We start from the raw sequence: 25113 nt of genomic DNA, 5'->3' as shown, positions 1-25113 counted from the left end.
GGGACAGACCAGTGGTCCATCCTGCCCAGCAGTCCACTCACGCGGCGGCCCTCAGGTCAAAGACCAGTGCTCTAAATTAGTCCAGCCTCACCTGCGTATGTTCCAGTTTAGCAGGAACTTGTCCAACTTTGTTTTGAATCCCTGGAGGGTGTTTTCCCCTATAACAGACTCCGGAAGAGCATTCCAGTTTTCTACCACTCTCTAGGTGAAGAAGAACTTCCTCATATTTGTACTGAATCTATCCCCTTTCAGCTTTAGAGAGTGCCCTCTCGTTCTCCCTACCTTGGAGAGGGTGAACAATCTGTCTTTATCTACTAAGTTTATTCCCTTCAGTATCTTGAACGTTTCAATTATGTCCCCTCTCAGTCTCCTCTTTTCAAGGGAGAAGAGGCCCAGTTTCTCCAATCTCTCACTGTACGGCAACTCCTCCAGCCCCTTAACTATTTTAGTCTCTCTTCTCTGCACCCTTTCGAGTAGTACCGTGTCCTTCTTCAAGTACGGCGACCAGTGATGGACGCAGTACTCCAGGTGAGAGTGCACCATGGCCCAGTACAGCGGCATGATAACCTTCTCTGATCTCTCGGTAAAAGCCACTGATAATCCTTTTGGGCATTAGAGGCTGATGCTACTTAAAAACTAGACTGGCTACAACCAGCTTTACCACAATAACATGCTTTTGAACATCTGATGTGAAAATTACAAAACTGTATTTCATCTTTTTTAGGGGTGGGGGGTATCAAAATGGAACAGTGACATCCCCTGCCTTTGTTACATATTGAACTTATTAAGGGATTTTCAGAGTCATTTATTTTATTCATCTGTGAAGACACGATTTAGAGCCGCTTTAATGGGTCATCCTGTACAGCTACGTAATGATCCACACACGTCGTCAGGTGCTGTAAACATTAAACTCAAGCCTGGTTTCTTAAAGATTCTGCAGACTTTTGACAACAAGCTCTGAGGTAGGTTTGGTGAATAACAAACAAGACAAAAAGATTTAAAACCTTACTTCCCAATATCCAGATTATATTTTGCATTACAGAACTTTGAGAAGGGAGATAATAAGATCAGCCCCATCTAGTGGCCAAAGCATGGAATAGCAGCTGTGTCTAAGGAAAGGAGGGCACAAACAGTAGGGTTCTTCTATTGAGGCAGTAGAGGTGCCCATAGACCTGAGCAGTTCTTGGTATAGAAGGCAGCCAGTACCCATCACCCCCACACACTTATTAGCTTAACTATGACTCTCCTGTGGTCACACTAAAGCAGAGAGTTTCTTGAAGGTACCTGAGAGGGCCTATGGCCCCATATAATAAGGGTTCCCTGCCTGCCCATCTTCCTCCTCCTTCACGATTTCTGGCTGGATAGGGGCAGCAGGAGTCTCCTGTATTTCCTGCTGCAGATCAGAATTTATGTACCAGTTTGTTTCCACCTCCTCGGTAATTGGGGCTACCCAGGAGCACAGATGTAGCAGGATGCGATGGAGCTCAGAGAAGGATGGCCGATGATTGGGTGTCTCCAGCCAGCAACTGTACATCACATTATACCTGGAGATGGAACATATGCAGAGAGACGGGGCAGAGACAGAAATAAATTTCTATACAAGGTGTGGATTTCTCTGCAGGCCCATTCTGAGGGAAGAATTTCTGAACTATGAGGGTAGTCCCATTACCTGGCCCTATGAGCTGGTACAATTATGCATCCCACTGAGGCAGAGGTAGGCAATTCCGGTCCTCGAGAGCCGGAGCCAGGTCAGATTTTCAGGATATCCACAATAAATATGCATGAGATAGATTTGCAAATCCATCTCATACATATTCATTGTGGATATCCTGAAAACCTGACCTGGCTCCAGCTCTCGCGGACCGGAATTGCCTACCCCTGCACTGAGGTAAGCAGCGTTTCACATAAGTTGTGGTCTACACAGGACTGGCCCGGGGAGCTTCTTGGTAGTGCCAGATTTTTTGCCTACTCTAGCATTGCAGACTATGCCATCAAGAGCTACCATAGACACCACCCAAGCCTTCTACTTCCATAGTAAATGATGGGGAACAGTGACACTGGCAGTGCCTAGGGAGAGAACAGTCACTGGACAAAGCAGTACCCCATTTAAGGATCACTTTTATTGTGCCCCCTTCCTTTTCTGGCTTGCATGTTCATAGACTGTCAAAAGGGAAATGTGATGGCCTTCCCTCTTCTTCCCCCAGGTTGGTGTGTAGCAGGGGTCTCAAAGTTCCTCCTTGAGGGCCGCAATCCAGTCGGGTTTTCAGGATTTCCTCAATGAATATGCATGAGATCTATGTGCATGCACTGCTTTCAATGCATATTCATTGGGGAAATCCTGAAAACCCGACTGGATTGCGGCCCTCAAGGAGGGACTTTGAGATCCCTGGTGTGTAGGATAGTTATCCTTCTTGGCCATCCTTTGTAACTGTCCTGCCTATAGGCAGAAAATCCCTAAAGCCATCACTAAAGCCTAAAGCCATCACTAATTGTGTGAGGGGATATGCAAGAGCAAAGAATACTCACAGCATGTCAGGGCAGTCAGGGGGCTTCTTCAGCCGGTGCCCATCCTGCAGGAAGTCATAAACCTCGTGGTTCTGGATGCCAGGGTAGGGGGTCTTCCCCTGAGAAACAATCTCCCACATGGTTATCCCAAACGACCACTGTTAAGGAAGAGATCAGAAGATATGTATTACAGCACAGCAGCAACCGTTTCCCGAGGGCATATAGATAGGGTTACCAGACGTCCGGATTTACCCAGACATGTCTTCTTATTAAAGGACTGTCTGGGTGTCTGGACAGTTTTCTGGACTGGAGGGAGTTTGTCTGGGCTTTGCACTCCCTCTCCAGTCCAGCTCCCAACCCAGAGTTGGGTATGGCTTTTGGGAGTCTCCCCTGTCTCCAATACCTTCTGTGGTGCTGCAATTTAAAAACTTTGGGCAGCAGGCAGCATTAACATTGTGATCCTTCTGCCATCGGCCTGCCCTGGAAGCCTTCAATCTTCAGCGTTCCACTTACGTGGGAACAGGAAGTGCTGCAAAGTGAAGGCTTCTGGGGCAGGCCAACGGCAGAAGCATCATGCCGCTAATGCTGCTGGCTGCCCGAAGTTTTTAAACTGCAGTGCCGGAGAAGGTACTAGGGACAGGGGAGACTCACAAAAGCCATACCCGACTCTGGGGTAACCCAGGTGGGGAGGTTGGAAAGAGAAAGAGACCTGCTACCCACAGAATATTTGTTGTTATTTGGGTACATGCTGTCTCTCATTGAGCAATGGCTGTGGGACAGCAAGAGCAGACCTCATACCACATCGCTTTTGCTGGAATAGACAGATTCGGCAATGCTCTCGATAGCCATCCACTTCACAGGCATGCGTGCAGTCACTGCCTGCCGGTAGTAATCACTGTTGTAGATATTCTTGGAGAGGCCAAAGTCTGCCACACATACCCTGAGATTCTCCTGCAGCCTGGAATGGAAATGACAGGATGAGAGTCAGAAAGGCAGTACAGAAGTATTATACCAGGGCACACACTTCTATCCTACATATGTGTGTGGACAAATGTACCTGGTTATTGATCTACTATATTGTCAATATTTCTTGATCTGTAAACCACACAGAACCGTGAGGTCATTGCGGTATATAAGAATCTACGTTATGTTATGTTATACTTTTCTATGCTAGGGTTACCTGGACATGTTCGCTTTTTAGAGGACTGTCCGGGTGCATGGAGGGATCTCCAAAACCTGGCAGTTTGTCCAGGTTTTGGAAGTCCCCGACCTCAGGGCAGCGTATGGAGGGTGTCAGCGCATATGCAAACATAGTCCTGGGCTCAGGGAAGTTTGTGTGGGGGTGGGGCTAGGGATGGAATTGGGCGGAGCTGGAGGCGGAATGGGGCAGAATGGGAAGGGACCAGGCGTCCTCTTTTTTTTAATAGAGGATGCATACATACAGATGGTGACAGTGCATGCAAATCATGTTTGCTGATAAATTGAGTTATCCTGACTGCCATGAGAGGAGAAGATACCAGAGGAGTTGATCATTCACAGGAGCTGGAATGGATTTCTGTCTGTTGAACCTTCTCTGCTATGTGGCCAGATGCTGAGCTGCTGCCATTAAATATCACTCTGCATCTTTCCACTGACATCACTGACACAGAGTTAGTGCTGCCTTTGGAACATGTCATGCATGCCCAAAGAGGTTGTACCTTTGGAAGCAACAAAGGGTCCAGGGCCTTCATATAGTTATTTGAGAATGTTGGGTGAGCTTGAGGGTAATAGGAGACTTGTTTGATTATTATTGTTTGAATGATTAGAGTGGTAGCTCTGGTCTCTCTTTGAAAGATAGGGGAAGGGGTTTCAGTTATGCCCCTAGAAAATTAATGCACAATTGTATTTTATCAATGTACTAGTGTTTAAGCCCGTTACATTAACGGGTGCTAGAATAGATTAGTCTGATCCAGTATGGCTATTCTTCTTATGTCTTACCCCCATATTCAGGCTCCCATTTCCCCTTTTACCTTCCCTATTTCCACCAACTTAAAAATCTGTCCCCTTTCTCTGTCCTTCACCTCCACAGAACTCCTGCTCCATTCCCCCTTTCCCCATCAACCTTTGCTTCTGCATCTTCACTTATTCTTCCAGCTCCTATCTTCAGCCCCTTTCTCTCACATGCCCCCTTTTTAGCCCCCAGCTTCAGTGCTAGTCCTTTTCTCTCACATGTCCCCTTTTGTAGCCCCCTTTTCCCACCACCCCCTTTTTTCATCCCCAGCTCCCTTTTCTCACACATTCCCTTTTTATAGCCCCCAACCCTAACCCCCTTCTCATACCTGCTCTTCCAGCCCTCAGTTCTAGCCCCAGTCTCCTTATCACACCTGTCTTCCTTTTCAGCCCCCAAATCCAGGCCCAGACACCGTCTCTCACAGCTCACCTTTTGCAGTCCCAAGCTCCAGCCCTCCTCTCCGAACTGTCTTCTTTTAATAGCCTCCTACACCAGGTCTCTTTTCCAAAAAACTCCCTCACATGTCCCCTTTTTTCAGCCCCAGCTCCAAACCCCTTTTTAGCCCCCCCAGCCCCCTTCTCCCATCTTTTCCCTTTCAGCCTCTTGCCCCAGCCCCCTTTTCTCACATGCCAAAGTGCCAGGTTTTGAAAAGCTGTCCGGTCCCACAGACACGTCCTCAAAAGGAGGAAATATGGACGTCTGGTAACCCTACTTAAAGTTTATTCTTTAATAAATCACAGCTCTTTTTGAACTTTCAAGCTCATATATTAAAAGCTAACGCTGGTCCTTTACAACAATATACAGATTCAGTTTCCAATAACGCTGAAACAGTTCATATGATAAGATGGTAAATCATATTATATTCTTCAAGCTCCAGCCATCCAATACAAACCAAAATGGCGGAACAAATGTAAAAAATCAATAGCAGCGTTAATGGATTGTGCAACTAGTGCAAAAAGTGCAATCAAAGATATAATGTGCTGAAGTGCTTTAAAGTGCTGTTCAAAGTGTCTTGTGCTTATTACTTCAATGCCTGGCCCCCCAACCCTACTTAAAGTGCCATAAATTTCTATGGTATTTTGTGTATCTAAGTGCTTTGAAAATAAGCCCCATAACATAACACAACACACATGCACACACATAGACACACACACACATATCTGTTATGTAAACAAACTACTCAGTCCACACTCACATGCAATTCCGGGCAGCCAGGTCCCGATGCAGAAAGCCCTTCCCGGCCAGGTAGTCCATGCCAGCAGCAATATCAGTCATGAACTGCAGCTGAGTCTGCTTGGGAACATGCTGTGGACAGAACGGAAAGAGCAAAGCTCAAGAAGCTGAACAGACAGCGAGGTCTACAACAAGCAAACGTTACAGGTATAAGAGCGCATGCTCAGCGTTTCGTTTGTGCCAGGTGCCATTTTGATCAGCAGCACATGCAGAGCAGTTCACGGTGAGTATACTGTAAAGTTCATTAACAATTACATATTTCTCCTTAGCGGGATTCTTATTGCACTTATTTTTTTGCATTATTAATACAGACCCCTGAAGAAGCCTTAAAGACAGGCAAATTGGGTCCCGTCAGACCATCTATCATCGGCCAATGTTAAATGATAAGTGCCGATTTCCAGTTCTAATGTTCATATTGAAGGGACACGTATCATGAACCTTGGTAATTTTCCTTAGGTTATGTTTTGAAGCTGTAAGAAAACCAGACCCTGTTTGTTTTTCCTTCTCTGATGTTTGATAAGATGTGTGTTATCTTGTGAAGTGACTTCAATTGTTTTTATAAGCCGAATTTGCAAACAGAAGAGGTTTTGCTGGCCAAGGCTCTTTCGACCTTTTGGACTCCAGTCTTGAGATAGAAAAAATGCTGATTTCTTTAAAGTTTCATGTGACCTGTGTCCATATATGGTTTGCATTTACATCACATGCTGACACATGCTGACACATGCTGACAACATTGATTCATGTAGAATGATATAAAAGGGATGTAAAGCTCACAATAAAATTGGACATGTTTGGAAGATAATTTCTGGTCTTTAAGATATGTCCCCAGGTACCTGACTTCCAAATGACAGAGACAGAGAAAGTATGGGGCAGGAATTGGGACCTAATCCTTTTCACATATATTGAGAGTTGTGAACATTAATGAAAGTAGTTTTGAGAGGTTTTTCAGATCAATGAAAAATACCCTGGCCTGCTAACTTGCTGATTCAGCTATTGTTATATATCAGCGCAGGCATCTGAGATCTTTTCCTCTCTTTAAAAATTATGATACATATATAGTTGTGTTCATAAGACCTATAGTTGTATTGTGATTCTAAAACAAGCTGTGTCAGACCCAGAGAGGGAGAGCAAGGTAGGTGGAGGCCTTCTGGGTTTTAGGTGGGAGAGAGATGTGGCTAATTGCAACCTTACCACAGGGATGTAGCGGTGTCGTGTGGCCAGCAAGAAGGAGCGCAGGTCCCCATGTTTCATGAAGGGCAGAATGACCATTGGCAGAGGGGTTTTCTCTTCACCCACAGGGTCAAAGGAGATCCCTGAGGAGCAAACACCAAGGACAGCTTGTTACATTCATTTTCTACTTGTTATCTCACTTGTGTACAGAGTCAGTATTCAGTACACAACAGTATTAGTGTCTCTTTTCCAAGAGCATGTAGGGGTCAGGGTAGGGGTACAGCCAGATTCCTGTCTATATGGATATGGTGTCAGGCTCAAGTGTTCTAGAAGCTTCTCTGCTGTAGGTGCTGGAGCTGCCATCTTTTGCCAGGTGTTGAGCTATGGTGATGTGTCTGGAACATTCAAGCCTGGACAAACCTCCTCTCAGATATTTAATGACTCTCCCCCATCCACAATCAGATCTGGAGGTGACTTCAATTCCCTTTTATAAACTGGGTCTTATCAATATGTCATCTGTTGTTAATAAAACTCAGGTATCTGGGATCTCACAGAGGAGTTTATTCTAGGTATTCTTTACTTTATAAACAACACGAGGAAATACTTTTTCACAGAAATGATGTTGGATATCTGGACTACCCTCCCAGTGGAGGTGGTTGGGATAAAAACAATGACAGGATTCAAAGAGCGTGGGATAAACACTGAGGATCCCTATATAGCCAGAGGGGTGTAGCCTACATAGAGTGGTGGGTATCTGTATAATCCTAAACAAAGGCATAGAGGAGGTAACATACATGTTTTGCACAGAGCAGCATGTACAACTCCAGAAGTTGTACTGGATAGACTAGATAGACCATGCTGGTCTTTACCATGTTACTTTATTGAAACATGAGTGAATTCTGAAGATACGGGTACTGTAGCTCAGGTGTACCCATATGATTTTTATTGTATCCAAGCATACAGGCAGAGTAAATGGGGGGTGGGGGGTGGTATTCTGGACTCTTATAGCATGCTGTCCTAGTCCTGGGTTCTCTAAGTGAATACACATCTTCCTCCATATCTGCAGTTTCCGTATCTGCGGATTCGCTTATTCGCGATTTTTCGGCTGTTGAATCCACCCCCTAATTTTCATCACTGAACCCAGCGTTTCACATTGGAAATCGCTGCTCCCTTGTGGAAGGAGCTGACCTGGACTCCACGCTGGTTTGGAGAAAGTTAGTGAGCTGCCCCACTAAATACTAACTTTTCGATTATCAGCCCTACCTGAGTAAAACAGGATTCTTCCTGTGACATTTTTGCCACAAGTGTGCTGGCTGCAGTGGAGAGTGTCCCCCGCCGATGGAATCTGGTGAGTCCCACCGGGGCTGAGAGGAGAACGGGAGTGGAGACGTGGCTTAAGCATTGGGAACGTCACTCTGCCATGAGTGCACAGACTGTGGAGGAGGCTATTGGCTCTATCAGAGAGAGACAAGATCCCTTTTTTCGGCGCCGTTCCTGCTACATGTGTGCGGCCTGCAGGGTGATTTCCTTGCAATAAAGTTTGGCGGGCCCTCAGAGGGGTTGAGAAGAGCGCAGGAGTGGAGACGTGGTTTGAGCATTAGGAGCTCACTGTGGAAAGATAGAGCCTAGTACGGGCACTCAGCCCTCCCAGTGGTTCATGGAGGAAATTGATGCTCCCGGCGTTGTACGGAGCAAATCGCAGGTCGGGTTATTCACGATTTATTATCTTTTTCAGGTCTATTTTACCGAAAAACCGTGAATAACATGCAAAAAGTTATTCACGGTTTTTCGGTATTCACGTCTATGTTCTGCCCGCATCACTCCCGCGAATACGGAGGGAGAAGTGTATATGTTATACTTTCCAGAGAGCTAAACATTAGAACACCAACACACATAGGGAGTGTGTGGCACAGTGGTTATAGCTACAGCCTCCACACCCTCAGGTTATGGGTTCAAATACCACTCTGCTCCTTGTGATCTTGGACAAGTCACTTAATCTCACAGGTACATTAGATAGAATGTGAGCCCACCAGGACAGATAAGGAAAAATGCTTGAGTGCCTGAATGTAAACCATTTAGGCTATAAGTGGTATATAAATAACATTTTTTATAAAAAAAAAAGTCCTTATAATTTTCTAAATATATATTTTATTGAGTAAATATAGTAGACGTACTCACAGTCAGCTGAAGATGAAGGTTTGAAGTAGAGAATGACATGGGGACAAATTTTCCCCCATCCCCGCAGGAACTCAATTTCCCCATTCCGTCCCTGTGAGTTTTGTCGCTATCCCTGTCCCTGCCCCATTCCTGTAAACTCTGCCTTAACCGCACAAGCTTTGAACCGTTATGATTTTAAAGTGCAAATGAGGACAGAGCTTGCAGGAATGGGGACGGGGAAAAATTTGTTCCCATATCATTCTCTAGTTTGAAGAACAGAAGCTTTGTGATAGAGGTGGAAAAAATAGATAGTAAGATATTCCAAGTTCCAGAGATGAAATGCTGAATTATCATGTGTGTGGTCAGATAGCTTCAGGTAAAAAGGCTGGTCCTCTATTCAGGGAATAGAGCCACATGTGTTTCAGATGGAAGGTAAGGTGTGACTGACCCTGAGACAAAGATCCATAGGGAACACCTATAAGGTTAGGGGGGAGTGAAGGGAAGAGCCCAATAGGGACAGAGCTTGGCACCAGATAGCAGAGATAGGGTTGCCATATGTCCAGATTTACCTGGACATTTCCTCTCTTTAGAGGACTATCCAGGTGTCTGGGTGTTTTTTTTAAACATAGAAGTTTTTTCCAGGTTTAGGAGCTCAGGACTATGTCTGGAAGGCATCCACACATGTTCATATGCATGTGACATCCACGCATGTTCGGAGGCCCTCCAGATGTGGCCCCGAGCTCAGGGAAGGAAAGGAGGAGGTTCATGTGGAGTGGGGCTTGGAAAGAATAGGGCAGGGCTGGGGTGGGAATGGTTGTGGGGTCACATGTCCTCTTTTTTTACCAGAAGAAATACGGTAACCCTAAGCAAAGAGAGGTCATACCTTAGAAGACCCATCAGTGCAAAGGTTGTAGAAGTGACCAGGAAGTACAGCAGTGAGATAAAAGATTCAAGCTTAGATGAGAGGAAAAGGGATGTCTTGCAGGAAAAAGACTACTAGAAACAAAGCTTATACAGGTAAGGAAAAGTGGCTGCAGCATGTATGAGACTACATTACACACAATGCATTGCTCACATGTCATGGCAGGAAAAGATTGCGGCACTACAATTCTAAGAAATCAGAATAACATTAAACACATCTTAGAGCTATGTCATGAAGCTGCCAGGGGTAGAACAGGGAGGGATTTCCTTTTATGTACTGTCAGACTTGTCAATTTGAACTAAAGGAGACACTTTCAGTTCCAGGATGTGAGCATCTTTTGACTAAATCTGGAGGTATAAGGTCTTTAGTGCTCCTGGTAGTTTTTAGGGCTTCTAACTGTTCATCTCTTACTCTTTCTGAAGTTGTACATTTAATTGCAGAGGCCTGTTAATTATACGGACCTCTTAGTATTGGGTGACTTAAACATATAAGTTTGACTCTCAGACACTGATTGGAGATATAGGTGGAAGAAGAAGGTGATGCACAAGGTGTCAACTGTCACACATAGTCAGGATCTTGATTTTCTATCCCGTATCTTTGATTTTGATGGTTGAGGATTGTAGACATCATTCTACATCCTGGACCGATCACATTCTAATTATTATTTTTTCCTTATGTTCTTTTATTTTAAGCCCTTTACCCAAATTGATAATCATTCACTATCGAGTCTTCTAAAAATCAATCACAGGATGCGATGGGTCAGCTGGACCTTAAGTTTGGCAAACTATCTTTGGGGGATGACTTCTGGAACAGGAAATGTCAGGAAGTACAGGAAAGCCTTGCTCCTTTGAAAACCACAGCAAGGTATCAACTTAATGCCCATCAGAGGAAGGTCCCTTCTCTAGAAAATAAGACAGTTATAAAAAGGCTAAATTGCCTCACCAATTTGTTAGACTTCTTTGAAGGTGTGAATAAACATTTATTTATTTAAAAATGTATAGTCTGCATATCCAACAATTCTACACGGATTACATCATGACACACATAATAAAATCACAAAAAAATAATACATACAATATATGCATACATACATACATGGATAAAGGTAAGACAGTTGATATAGTGTGTCTAGATTTAAGAAAGCTTTTGACAAAGTTCCTCATGAGAGGCTCCTGAGAAAATTAAAGAGACATGGGATAGGTGGTAACGTTTAGTTGTGGATTAGGAATTGGTTATCAGATAGAAAACAGAGGGTAGTGTTAAATAGCCATTTTTCTCAATGGAGGAGGGTAAATAGTGGAGTGCTGCAGGGATCTGTACTGGAACCAGTGCTATTAAACTTATTTATAAATGATCTTGAAATTGGAACGATGGGTGAGGTGATTAAATTTGCAGGTGACACTAATCTGTTCAAAGTTGTTAAAACGCATGCAGATTGTGAAAAATTGAAGGCAGACTGTAGGAATTTGGAAGAATGGGTGTCCAAATGGCAGATGAAATTTAATGTGGACAAATGCAAAAGGATATAAATATATATGCAGGAGAAACCAATGATTTAAAAAACGAATTCACCAATAATAATTAATATCTAAAAAAATGAATTTAATGATATATTGCTTATTAAAATAAAATAAACACTCTATAATTGAAATTGAATCTGAGTGCTCAGTGTGTTATCTTATTCAAAACCAGCGGATTAAATTTTGAGTATATAGATTGATCTTTATTTATAACTTTAACATTCTATATTAATAGGTTTTTGATAACTGCATGATATGATGTTTTTATTCATTGATTTTTAGCTTATTTTTTCCTCCTGATGAAGCAATTTCTGGTGAAACACGATCGGTGTTGAGGAAAAAAGCATTTAGAGGATTATTTTTGGATATTTATTCTTTTCACATTGAGGATTTGATCATATGTTTTTTCATCGTTGAGACTTAGCAGTTTGCTTTTGGGGACTCATTATCACTTTATTTTTGGATTGGAACCAGCAGCACAAATTTGGAGTATAGTTACATTATTCAATTGTTTGATCTCCAGCACCTGCATTACCATTTGAATATCTTTTTCATCCAGTGAAGACACAGATCTGGATCCTGGACTATATATTTCTTATTTGAATGCTGATATCATCTGACACAGCTAAGTACTATCTTCAGTTTTGTCCTTTATTTTTATGGTTCAGTTTTTATAGTCCAGATTCTATACATTTATATTCTATAGTTAAAAATAGGCTGGTAGGCAGGTGGGTGCAATGATGGAGAATCATTATATCTTTATTCAATAAATCCGCTGGTTTTGAATAAGATAACACACTGAGCACTCAGATTCAATTTCAATTATAGAGTGTTTATTCTATTTTAATAAGCAATATATCATTGAATTCATTTTTTTTTTAGATACAAATGCAAAAGGATGCACATTGGGAAGAATAACCCAAATCATAGTTACCAGATGCTACGGTCCACTTTGGGGGTTAGTGCTCCCCCACACACACACAAATATCTGAGTGCCATTGTAGACAATATGATGAAACCTTCCGCCCAATGTGTGGTGGCAGCCAAAAAAGCAAACAAGATGCTAGGAATTATTAAAAGAGGGATGCTTAACAAGACTACGAATGTTATAATGCCTCTGTATCACTTCATGGTGCAACCTCACCTGGAATATTGTATTCAGTTCTGGTCGCCTTATCTCAAGAAAGATATAGCGGAACTAGAAAAGGTTCAAAGAAGAGCGACCAAGATGATAAAGGTGATGGAACTCCTCTCGTATGAGGAAAGACTAATAAGCTTAGGGATCTTCAGCTTGGAATAGAGATGGCTGAGGGAAGATATAATTGAAGTTTACAAAATCCTGAGTGGTGTAGAATGGTACAAGTGGATCGATTTTTTACTCTGTCAAAAATTACAAAGACTAGATGAAGTTACAGGAGAATATTTTTAACACCAGTAGGAGGAAATATTTTTTTACTCAGAGAATAGTTAAGCTCTGTAACGTGTTGCCAGAGGTTGTGTGGTAAGAGCGGTTAACGTAGCTAGTTTAAGGAAAGGTTTGGACAATTTCAGTTTCATAGAAACATAGAAACTGACGGCAGAAAAGGGCCAAGGCCCATCTAGTCTGCCCACACTAATGACCCACCCCTTAACTTCCCTCATGAAGAGATCCCACATGCCAATCCCATTTTTTCTTAAAATCTGGCACGCTGCTGGCCTCAATTACCTGTAGTGGAAGACTATTCCAACCACCCTTTCGGTGAAGAAATATTTTCTGGTGTCACCATGAAATTTCCCACCCCTGAGTTTCAACGGATGCCCTCTTGTTGCCGTGGGGCCTTTAAGAAAAAAGATATCTTCTTCCACCTCGATACGGCCCGTGACATATTTGAACGTCTCGATCATGTCTCCCCTCTCTCTGCGTTCCTCGAGTGAGTATAGTGCAACTTATCCTGCCGTTCCTCATACAGGAGATCCTTGAGTTCTGAGACCATCTGGGTGGTCATTCGCTGAACCGACTCAACTCTCAGCACATTTTTGTGGTAATGTGGCCTCCAGAATTGTACACAATATTCCAGATGAGGGTCTCACCATGGATCTGTACAATGGCATTATGACTTCGGGCTTACGGCTGACAAAACTTCTATGGATACAACCCATGATTTGTCTAGCCTTGGATGAAGTTTTCTCCACTTGATTGGCAGTCTTCATGTCTTCACTAATGATCACCCCCAAGTCTCGTTCTGCTACAGTCCTTGCTAGGGTCTCACCATTTAGGGTGTAAGTCCTGCATGGATTTTTGCTGCCAAGGTGCATGACCTTGCATTTTTTGGCATTAAAACTTAGTTGCCAAGTCCTGGACCAATGCTCCAGTAGGAGTAGGTCATGTGTCATACTGTCGGGTATTGAGCTTTTGTCAGGCACTATGCTTTTATCTGTTGTGCTCTTGCCTACTATGTTGCATAGTTTGGCGTCATCGGTGAATAACGTAATTTTACCTTGAAGCCCCTTAGCCAAGTCTTTTACGAATATGTTGAATAGGATCGGGGCCATGACCGAGCCCTATGGCACTCCGCTGATCACCTCCGTCGTTTCGGAGGGGGTGCCGTTTACCACCACCCTTTGAAGTCTACCTCTAAGCCAGTCCTTAACCCATGCAGTTAATGTTTCACCTAATCCCATCTTGCTCAATAACCTGCGGTGTGGGATGCTATCAAATGCTTTGCTGAAGTCCAAGTACACGATGTCCAGGGACTCCCCTATATCCAGCTTCCTTGTTACCCAGTCAAAGAAGCTGATCAGATTGGATTGGCAGGACCTTCCCTTTGTAAATCCATGTTGATGGGGATCCCGTAGATTCTCCTCATTCAGGATCGTATCCAATTGACGTTTGATTAGAGTTTCCATAAGTTTGCTCACTATCGATGTGAGACTCACTGGTCTGTAGTTCACAACCTCCGTCCTGCATCTTTTTTGTGGAGTGGAATGACGTTAGCTGTTTTCCAGTCCAACGGGACTCTTCCTGTACTTAGGGAAAGATTGAAGAGCACGGATAATGGTTCCGCCAAGACGTCACTTAACTCCCTAAGCACCCTGGGGTGTAGTTTGTCTGGTCCCATAGCTCAAGGCCTTCGGGTTCCCGTTCTCTCCGAGATTCTCGGAGATCCGAGAATCTCGGAGAGAACGGGCCCGAAGGCCTTGAGCATGCGCAGATGCTCAAGGCCCAGCGCGAAGAAGGCAGATCTTTGGGCACCAGCACCGGCATGTCCTGTGCGTTGGTGCCGGTGCTGGTGCCAAATGGGGGTAAGGAATGTAATCGGGTGGGTGGGTGGGTGCCTGGGGCATGCCAGATTGCGGTGGGGGGGGTGCGACACAAGCGGGGGTGCCAGATCGTGGGGGGAGGGTGCCGGATTGCGGGGGGGGCGCTCGTAAACCGAGGCACGCTCGGTTTCCGAGGCGCCAATTTTGTGAATGTTTTGCTCATCTTGCAAAACACTCGTAAACCGGTGCGCTTGTAAATCGAGATACCACTGTATATGCATAAATATAATAAAACCCTAAGCGCGCATGCACACTTAGGGTTTCGTTTTCCCTGCCGCCATGGTGTGTGATCCATGGCCGTGTTCCAACCCGGAGGCAGGGAACATTCTGGCCACTCCCCTCCCCTCACTCACCATGGAAGCCAGGCAAGCTCTCTTCCTGCCCGCGTCCTCAGCAGGGAACACACCTCCTGCCCTTACTCGCCGCCGCTGCCGCTGATGCTGATCCTCCTCTAAAGAGCAGCCTGCGATGGTGGCCGGCTTTAGCGAACCTCGCAGGCCGCTCTCCAACCTCGGTAGCACGTTCCCTCTGACGCACGGGATCGCGTCAGAGGGAACGTGCTACCGAGTTGGAGAGAGGCCTGCGAGGTTCGCTAAAGCCAGCCACCATGATCGCAGGCTGCTTTGAAGAGGAGCAGGCCAGAAGACGCCGGGATGGAGGGAAGGTAAGAAGCGGATCAATACCGGGGGCCAGGGGGAGAGGGAAAGGGAAAGGGGGCTGCTTTGGGGGGAGGGGTGTGCTGGGGAGAGACAGAAGGGGCCATGGAGAGATAGGGATAGGGAAAGAGGGCTGCTATGGGGGGGAGGTGTGCTGGGGACAGACAGTTTTGCTCTGGGGGAAGACAGAAGGGGCCATGGAGAGACAAGGAGAGGGAAAGGGGGCTGCTTTGGGGGGAAGGTGTGCTGGGGACAGACAGCTTTGCTCTGGGGGGGAGAAGACAGAGGGGGCCATGGAGAGACAGGGAGAGGGAAAGGGGGCTGCTTTGGGGGGAGGGGTGTGCTTGGGGCAAACAGCTTTGCTCTGAGGGGGAAGACAGAAGGGGCCATGGAGAGATAGGAGAGGGAAAGGGGGCTGCTTTGGTGGGGAGGTGTGCCTGGGACAGACAGCTTTGCTCTGGGGGGGAAGACAGAAGAGGGCCATTGAGAGACAGGGAGAGAGAAAGGGGGCTGCTTGGGGGAAGTGTGTGCTGGGGGCAGACAGCTTTGCTCGGGTGGGGGAGGGGAGACAGAAGGACACAGATAGTGGCCAAAGAGAGAGATAAAGAAATACAGACAGACACATCTATTCTTGCACCCATTAATGTAATGGGCTTAAAGACTAGTGCATAAATAAAATGATAAGCTTCCTCTTGTGGTGAGAGGTAAGAACTACAGCTGCAGAAAGATTGAGAGCTTCATCTCTGCTTAGTCATAGTAACACAGTAGCATAGTAAATGATGGCAAATAAAGACTTCAGCAATTGGAACCTAGGACAATACCAGGTAGACTTTAGTTTATGGCCCAGAAATATCAAAGAAGAGACAAGTTCATGTATTTTTAATGAGAATAACTAACGGGCAGACTGGATGGACCGTTCAGGTCTTTATCTGCCGTCATTTACTATATTGCCTGAACGGTCCATCCAATCTGCTCAACAGTCACACTCATTATTAATTCATGATTAAACGGTCTTTCTTTGGCATTTCTGGGACATAGACCCTAGAAGTTCACTCGGCACTGTCCTTAGGATTTGCCTTCGAAGTCCATTCCAGAATAATCAAACCATCTTGTCATTTGCAGGACACAGACTTTAAAAGTCTGCCCGGCACTGTCCTCATGTTCCAAATTACTGGAGTTTCCTTTCCAGCCCATCCTGAACCAAACTGCCATATATGGGACACAGACCATGCAAGTCTGCCCAGTACCGGCCTTAGTTCTTCACAGCTGGAGTCAACATCTAAGCGCCACTAAACACATCAAACACACATGCAACCATTTAAGTTTTGTTTTTGTACCATTCTCTTGAAGTAAAGAAAGTGTCAACCTTACTAAATTATTGAAGACAGAGTTATTTAGACATTATCTTTCTTCATGATTTCTCTGGTATGATAAGTGTGATTAGTGAGCAGATGATTTACAGATTTATTGTATAGTATGCGTAACATTTTGTTGTCTATATTTTAATTAGGAATGTAATTATGTAACTTGCACAGAACTAGAGGATGACGTGAGTAATAAATAAATAAATTCATTTTCTAATTTGATATCCTCTGTGTTCATCCCATGTCTTTTTGAATTCTGTCGCCGTGTCATTCTCTACCGCTTTCATCTCCACTACCTCTCTCATGAGGGCAGTCCAGGCATCAACCACCCTCTCTATGAAAAAGAATTTCCTCACTTTACAACTAACCTCCCTCTTTTACAAAACCGTAGCATGGTTTTTAGCACCGGCTGTGGTGATAACAGAGCCAACGCTCATAGGAATTCTATGAGCGCTGGAGCTGTTTCCAAGTTTCAAGTTTCATTTCATTTTGATATACCGCCTATCTATTAGTCTAAGCGGCTGGTGCTAAAAACCACACAAGGGTTTTTGTAAAAGGGGGAGTAAGTTTACTACCCTGCAACCTCAATTCATGTCCTCTAATTTTACGGTTTTCCTTTTCAAGTATTTAAATGTCTGTATCATGCCTCCCCTATCCCTCTCCTAGAGTATAAATATACAGGTCTTCCGGTCTCGTCTCGTTCACCTTTACTGCTCCTTTCTTCTCTCACATCTCCCCCATGTCCATCTCTTCCCTCCCGACAGCAATGTCTCCTTGCCTAGGCAATGCCTGACTTTGTAATCATGAACTTACCCAGCAGCTGGAGGACATTTGGGTGACTGAAGTCTCTCATCAACGCCGCCTCATGTAGGAATGATGTCATCTCTACCGAGGTATAAACTCCCACTGCGATAAAACCCACAATACACAGAGAGTCACAGTGAGGCTGGGAGTATACTGTACAGTTACTTTATTTGATATACCACAATTTTTTACAAGAATAGTTAAGCCAAAGTATTATGTGGCAACGACTCAGCAGTGTCCAGGAGCCCCTTTCACTCCCTGCACTCTGCCGCCTCACCCAGTGAGACCAGCGTGCACACATCAACGTTGCAGGGATGATGCCAAAATCATTGGCTAATTGAAGGTCTGGGGCTTTTCAAAACCCAGCACTTTTTTTTGGATTTTGAAAAGCTTCCAACAAATTGCTGTTGGGCAGGCAGCAGAGGGGAGGGGGGCTGGGGTACTGGGGCAAGACTGGGGCATAATGGGGCAGGAATAGGTGGAACTGGGCAGGCCTAGGGGGTCCAAATTTTCCGTCTAAGGTCAACATAGTGTCAATATCAATGAGGAAGGAAGAAGGGTGGAAAACCAGCATCAGGAGTTGGATAGAAGAGAGCTAAAAAAAATACTTAGGTGATATCTGAGATGATAAATTAATTTTTGATCCTTTTATTTCAAATATCAGTCTTTTCCTATTTGAAGAAAATCCATTCATTGAAGGGTTTTTTTTTTAAGATCAGAAGACGATGCAGCTGTTCTTACGATCTCATGTAATAAGAAGACTTGACTATTGTATTTTCTTGTGCAAACAGCATACAATTCCTTATGGTTGGGTTGTGTACCCCAAATCATGACCTGAACTGTAGAAGGCATGGGCAATGGAATGCTGTCCTGTTTGGGGGTGGGGGACCAGGAGCTCTGCCCTGGCCCCAGTGGAATCCAGCAGTACCTCTCATGAACTTCCAACTCCCCCACCCACCTCCTCCCAGCGCTCTACTGTTAAATCTTCGGGCAGTCACTGCATAGCATCAAGGAGCAAGACTACCCCCGGAAGTAGAATGAAGGGTTCCGGGGCAGGCCTGTTCATTGACGCTGCATGGCAGCTGCCTGAAGATTTAAGGTAGAATGCTGGAAGTTGGGTGGGTGGGCGGGCACAAGTTTTGGGGGAGGCCTCTGTGACCTCCCCTGTTCCGATGCCTATGGTAGAAGGCATCAATCATTTTTCTTAGGTCCACCTACTTATACCTCTGGGCAGTGTCCTCTCTCTTAAGAACATAAGAATAGCCTTACTGGGTCAGACCAATGGTCCATCAAGCTCAGTAGCCTGTTCTCACAGTGGCCAATCCAGGTCACTAGTACCTGACCAAAACCCAAGGAGTAGCAATATTCCATGATACTGATACAAGGCAAGCAGTGGCTTCCCCCATGTCTTTCTCAATTACAAACTATGGACTTTTCCTCCAGGAACTTATCCAAACCTTTCTTAAAACTAGCTACGCTATCTGCTCTTACCACATCCTCTGACAACGCAACGTGTTCCAGAGCTTAACTATTCTCTGAGTGAAATTTTTTTTCCTCCTATTGGTTTTAAAAGTATTTTCCTGTAACTTCATCGAGTGTCCCCATGACTTTATAATTTTTGATGGAGTGAAAAATCAATCCACTTGTACTCGTTCTACTCCACTCAGAATTTTGTAGACTTCAATCATATCTCCCTTCAGCCATCTCTTTTCCAAGCTGAAGAGCCCTAACCGTTTTAGTCTTTCCTCATATGAGAGGAGTTCTATCCCCTTTACCATCTTGGTCACTCTACTTTGAACCTTTTCTAGCGCCACTATATCTTTCTTGAGATAAGGAGACCAGAATTGAACGCAATATCCATAGGAGGTTGCACCATGGAGAGATACAGTCATTATAATATTCTTAGTTTTGTTAACCATCCCTTTTTTAATAATTCCTAGCATCCTGTTTGCTTTTTTGGCTACCGCTGCACATTGGGCGGAAGGTTTCATCGTATTGTCTACGATGACACCCAGATCCTTTTCTTGGGCGCTAATCCCCAAAGTGGACCCTAGCATCCGGTAATTGTGATTCAGGTTATTCTTCCCAATGTGCATCACTTTGCATTTGTCCATTGCATTTCATCTGCAATTTGGACGCCCAGTCTTCATAAGTGAGGCTTACCAGTCTGTAATTTCCCAGATCTCCCCTGGAGCCCTTTTAAAAAATCAGCGTATCATTGGCCTCCCTCCAATCTTCTGGTACTACAGACGATTTTAGTGATAGGTTGCAGATCACTAACAGCAGGTCAGCAATTTCATGTTTGAGTTCTTTTAGTACCCTGGGATGTATACCATCCGGTCCTGGCGATTTATCACTTTTTAACTTGTCGATTTGGCTCAGTACATCTTCCAGATTCACCGAGATTTCTTTCAGTTCTTCTGCATCATCACCCTTGAAAAGCATTTCTGGTTCAAGCAGATCTCTTACATCTTCTTCCGTAAAGACCGAAGCAAAGAATTCATTCAGTCTTCTCGCTATGGCCTTATCCTCCCTGAATGCCCCTTTTGCTCCTTGATCAACCAACAGTCCCACAGATTGCCTCATAGGTTTTCTGCTTCTTAAAAATTACTATAAGTTTTTGCCTCTTTTGTAAGTTTCTCTTCATATTCTTTCTTAGCTGTCTTTATCAATGCTTTGCATCTAACTTGCCAGTGCTTGTGTTTCTTCTTATTTTCCTCATTCGGATCCTTTTTCCATTCTTTAAAGGATGTCTTTTTTGGCTCTAATTGCCTCTTTCACTTCTACAAGCAAGTTGAAAAGGTGTTTTTTCCTCTGTTCTGTACTAGATTTGTTATTTTTGTATTTTAATCCAATCTTTTTTAGGCTTCCCTGTGCTAAGAGGTTCCTAGTAGTCTTGGGACAGCTCTACCTGAGAGAAGGTTGGGGTCTGAAGCCAGGAGGACCACACTTTTAACAGAGCACCTGCCTGTCTGGCCTGCTTTAAACACTTGGAGCTCGATAATAGGTTTCCTGGGAGCGATGTTTGCCCCTGTGGAGTAAGGTGCTTGAGCATAGGCTGATTAGACCCCACCACTTACTGTTTTGTTTCACTTTGCTGGGTTCATTTTCTTACTTTTGTATTGTGCTTTGACAATGACCTGTTCCTATGTTATGACGGTGTGAAAGCTCTAATAAAGATATTTAAAAAAAAAAAAAAAAAAGACCCCGCCACTTGCCGGGAGGCTTGGCGGAGGTCATCTGCATCCCTCCCCTGAAGAATTATGTGGAAGTGTGAGGGAGGTCGAGGGTTTCAGGTTTTGGAATCTGAATAAAGGCATCCCAAAGAGACAAGCCACTGGAGCCACTCTTGTCTGAGGAAGAAATTCCTTCTCCATTTCCAGCTGCAGTGAGAAGTTGATGCAGGCACAGCACATGACAGTTCTGTGAGTATAGCTTACTACTGTCTATGAGGAAATTGGGGTGGGTCAGAAATTGGCAAAACTAAGGTTTTCTGGGATTATCCCAAGGGTCCCCCACTTCTAAAACCTTATTTTCAGTGCTTTTGCACTTTTAGTTTTGCTCCTACATACATCCGGATATACCCGGACAAGTCCTCTTTTTAGAGGGCATGTCCAGACTTCCAAACGGCTTTTCAAAACCCGGCATGATGTCCACCATGTCCATCATGTTCATCAGGCTCAGGGAGATACTCTATATACTTCATCATGGGATACAATTTTGTCATCGCTCTCACCCCTGTTAAGGGACCTTCTGGTGTGTCCCAATGCTCCATTATCATCCTGATAATCTCTGGGTAAAAGACTCAGATGATTGGAGGCCAGTCTGAGATCTCAAGGCAGTCAATGCGGTGTTGAAAGTTCACAGATTCTGGATGGAAACTGTGAGGTCAGTCATTGCTTTGGTGGCTCCTGGCAAATTTTTGGTCTCATTGGATCTGACAGAGGCTTACTTGCATATTCACTTATTCAGATCACATAAAATTTTGTGTGCTAAAGAAGCACATTCAGTTCGCAACCCTGGTTGGCCACTGCATTGCACACCTTTGCCAAAGTAATGGTGGCAGCAGCAGCCCACCTGCACAAGGCTGGAATCCAGGTTCATCCTTACTTGGACGATTGGCTGATCAGAGCACCATCCTTACTGCCTGGCAGTTGCTTAGGTAGTCCAGCTCTTACAGTATCTCAGGTAGATTATTAATTTCAGAAAGAGCCACCTGGAACCAATTCAGTGTCTGAAATATTTGGAAATCCTGCTCAACATGGCAGAGTGCCAAGTATTTCTTCCAGAGCCAAGCAAACTGAAGCTCAAGATGCCAGATCCTAGACATATGGTGAAGCTAACTCCCATGGCTTGTCATTACCTGCAGGTTCTGGTGATTTCATGGGCAGTAGTGCACCTGTGCCCCTTACAGAGCTCACTCAGTCAGACTCACTACAGAAGGAGATAGCCTGGATGACGGAGGCATGACAGAGCTTAAAATAGTGGCTCCAGTCAGTTGTTATCCAGAGATCTTCCTTTCCACATAGATTTTTGAGAGATACTAATGACGGTTGCCAGTTTTTACAGCTGGGGTGGTCATTGAGAGGGTCATCCAGTGCAAGGCCATTTGCTGCCATTGCAGAAAACATGGTCCATCAAAAGACTGGAGTTGAGAGCCATATAGTTAGCTCTCTGCTTTTTCCAGACATGACTGAAAGGCAAAACAGTCAGAATATTCTCAGGCAATGCTACAGTGGTGGTGTATATCAACAGGCAAAGGGGAACCAAGAGTTCTTCTCTGAAGCTGGAAATCTGTTTCAGTGAGCAGAAGTCTACCTGCAAGCGATAACAGCAGGGAATAGACAATGTCCAAGCCAACTACCTCAGCAGACGTATGCTGGATTGAGGGGAATGGATGTTGTCCATTAGAGAGTTCAACTGCATTACGAGACGCCCGACATGGCATCGTCGGACATCAAGAAAGCCCCTCAGTTTTTCTGTGGAAGATTCGAGTCAGGAAGCATTGGAAAGGACGCTCTCATGCAACCTTGGCCAGCAAGAGAACTGTTGTACATGTTCCCACCATGGCCAATGATAGGCCAAGTCATTTGCAGAATAGCAACCTGTCAGGGATTAATAGTCCTGGTAGCCCGGATATTAGACAATCTGGAATGCTTTAGTGTTAAGGTGTGGCTATTGAGCGCACAAGCAACCTTAGCACAGAAAGGATATTCAGAGACGGTGATATCGACTCACTGGATCTCTTAAAGTTCAAGTAGCTAGTCTTTCATGCTTCTGGGCCAGAATAAACAAGCGTCTCTAGCTTCTCATCCAGATGTTTCAAGGTTCCTAAAGAGAGCACTGAGGCTCGCACTCTGGTGAGGCAGCCATTTCCAAAGTGGAATCTTAATGTCATATTAAGGGCTCTCACTAAGGTTCCATATGAAACTTTATTGGAAGTGTCTATCATGGATAAGCTGCAGGCATTATCATGCAGAGAATATTTCTCAGATTCATGGAAGCAGGAGCATCTGCGCACCATGCCTTCCTTTCTACTGAAGGTGGTTTCAACGTTCTATGTTAATCAGGAAGTGAGGTTACCTGCGTTCCAGCTCACATGCAAAAAGAAACAGGACAATGGTTTGAGGTTGCTAGATGTGTGGAGGATGTTTTTCTGATATCATGAGATGACAAATGATTTTAGGCTCTCAGACTGTTTGTCATATCCAGCTCTAATCATCGGGGAAGACCAGCCTCTATCTTCCGCCCAATGTGTGGCGGCAGCCAAAAAAGCAAACAGGATGCTGGGAATTATTAAAAAAGGGATGGTTAACAAGACTAACAATGCCATAATGCCCTTGTATCGCTCCATGGTGCAACCTCATTTGGAGTATTGCGTTCAATTCTGGTTTCCTTATCTCAAGAAAGATATAGTGGCGCTAGAAAAGGTTCAAAGAAGAGCAACCAAGATGGTAAAGGGGATGGAACTCCTCTCGTAGGAGGAAAGACTAAAACAGTTAGGGCTCTTCAGCTTGGAAAAGAGATGGCTGAGGGGAGATATGATTGAAGCCTACAAAACCTGAGTGGAGTAGAACGGGTACAAGTGGATCAATTTTTCACTCTAAAAAATTACAAAGACTAGGAGACACTTGATGAAGTTACAGGGAAATACTCTTAAAACCAATAGGAGGAAATTTTATTTCACTCAGAGAATAGTTAAGCTCTGGAACGCATTGTCAGAGGATGTGGTAAGAACAGATAGTGTAGCTGGTTTTAAGAAAGGTTTGTATAAGTTCCTGCTATTGAGAAAGACATGGGGAAGCCACTGCTTGCCCTGTATTGATAGCATGGAATATTGCTACACCTTGGGTTTTGGCCAGGTACTAGTGACCTGGATTGGCCACCATGAGAACGGGCTACTGGGCTTGATGGACCATTGGTCTGACCCAATAAGGCTATCCTTATATTCTTATGGATTTGCATGGCGATCTTGGTGTACATTGGCTATGGTAAATTACCATTAGCCTCCTTGAAAACTTACTTTTCTAGAAGTGTGACTTCTTTAGGGGCAAAGTCCAGGGCAGTTCCGCCTGACGAAATTTGCAGGGCAGTTACGTGGTCCACCCTTTATACCTTTACGAAAGTTTACAGAGTGGATATGTCAGCACAAGTGGATGTGGCCTTTGGGTTCTCAGTGCTTTTTGCAGCTTATCTGTCCCACCCTAAACTGAAGGGATTGCTCTGGTATGTCCCATCCATAAGGAATCATATGTTGTTTGCACAGGAAAGAAGGATTAGGTTCTTACCTCTATAATCCTCTTTCCTATAGAACAGCATACAATTCCTTATAACCCACACTGTCAGCTTATCAGTCTGAGTTGAATAGTAGTCTGGGTTGAATTTCCAGTGGCTTGGCTCGTGGCAGCCAAAAGAGAAGAAAAGAAAATTCTTGTAAGGCAGTAGGTTAGAGTTCCACTGTTCACTGCTTTTACAGCTATACAGCTATAGTGCTGGTTGCTTCTGTCCTTTTTTTTTTTCCAATTGCAATGTTTGTTTACTGTTTTGTGTTCCTATTGCAGAGCAGTGCAAAGTTATCATTATTGGGGAGTTCCCCAAACCACTCCTTGTGATCATTTCTTCTTCTAGGGGGTTATCACTTGCTTTGGTACAGACTGAAGAAAGAGGGCACTGCCTAGGGAGACAAGGAGGTGGATTTGAGAAAAATGATTGATGCCTTCTACAATCCAACTAGCGAGTTGGAATATACACCCCATCCTTAAGGAATTGTATGCTGTTCTATTCTTTTCTAAACTAACTAAACTAAAACTTAGGGCTCCTTTTACTAAGCTTCGCTAGCAGTTTTAGCACAGCCTTTAAAGACTAGAAGAAGGACTTTGAACTTGATGCAGGCAGAGACGGGAGCCAGTATTTAGAGAAGAGGAACAGAGAAGCATGATCAAAGTGCTTAGCATGGTGGAGGAGCTTTAGCATGGTGGATTGAATGAGCTGA

The 25113-nt window shown here is 44.4% G+C and overlaps 1 protein-coding gene across 2 annotated transcripts in view; it reads right to left on the bottom strand.

Moving 5' to 3' along the window:
• Positions 1-844: 844 nt before the first annotated feature.
• The window catches only part of LOC117366017 (tyrosine-protein kinase receptor UFO-like), a 59965-nt gene continuing 35696 nt past the window's right edge, over positions 845-25113 (bottom strand). For both annotated transcript variants that reach the window (XM_033957043.1, XM_033957044.1), the window contains exons 9-14: positions 17631-17723; positions 6920-7041; positions 5691-5800; positions 3304-3463; positions 2527-2663; positions 845-1544 (exon numbers count right to left, since the gene is read on the bottom strand). In XM_033957043.1, coding sequence (XP_033812934.1) covers positions 1295-1544; positions 2527-2663; positions 3304-3463; positions 5691-5800; positions 6920-7041; positions 17631-17723 — 872 coding nt within the window. In that variant the 3' untranslated portion in view covers positions 845-1294. The remainder of the gene's footprint in view (positions 1545-2526; positions 2664-3303; positions 3464-5690; positions 5801-6919; positions 7042-17630; positions 17724-25113) is intronic.

The sequence above is a fragment of the Geotrypetes seraphini genome, chromosome 8 (assembly GCF_902459505.1).
Source record: "Geotrypetes seraphini chromosome 8, aGeoSer1.1, whole genome shotgun sequence".
NCBI lineage: Eukaryota > Metazoa > Chordata > Amphibia > Gymnophiona > Dermophiidae > Geotrypetes > Geotrypetes seraphini.
This window is presented reverse-complemented; position numbering and strand designations above follow the sequence as displayed.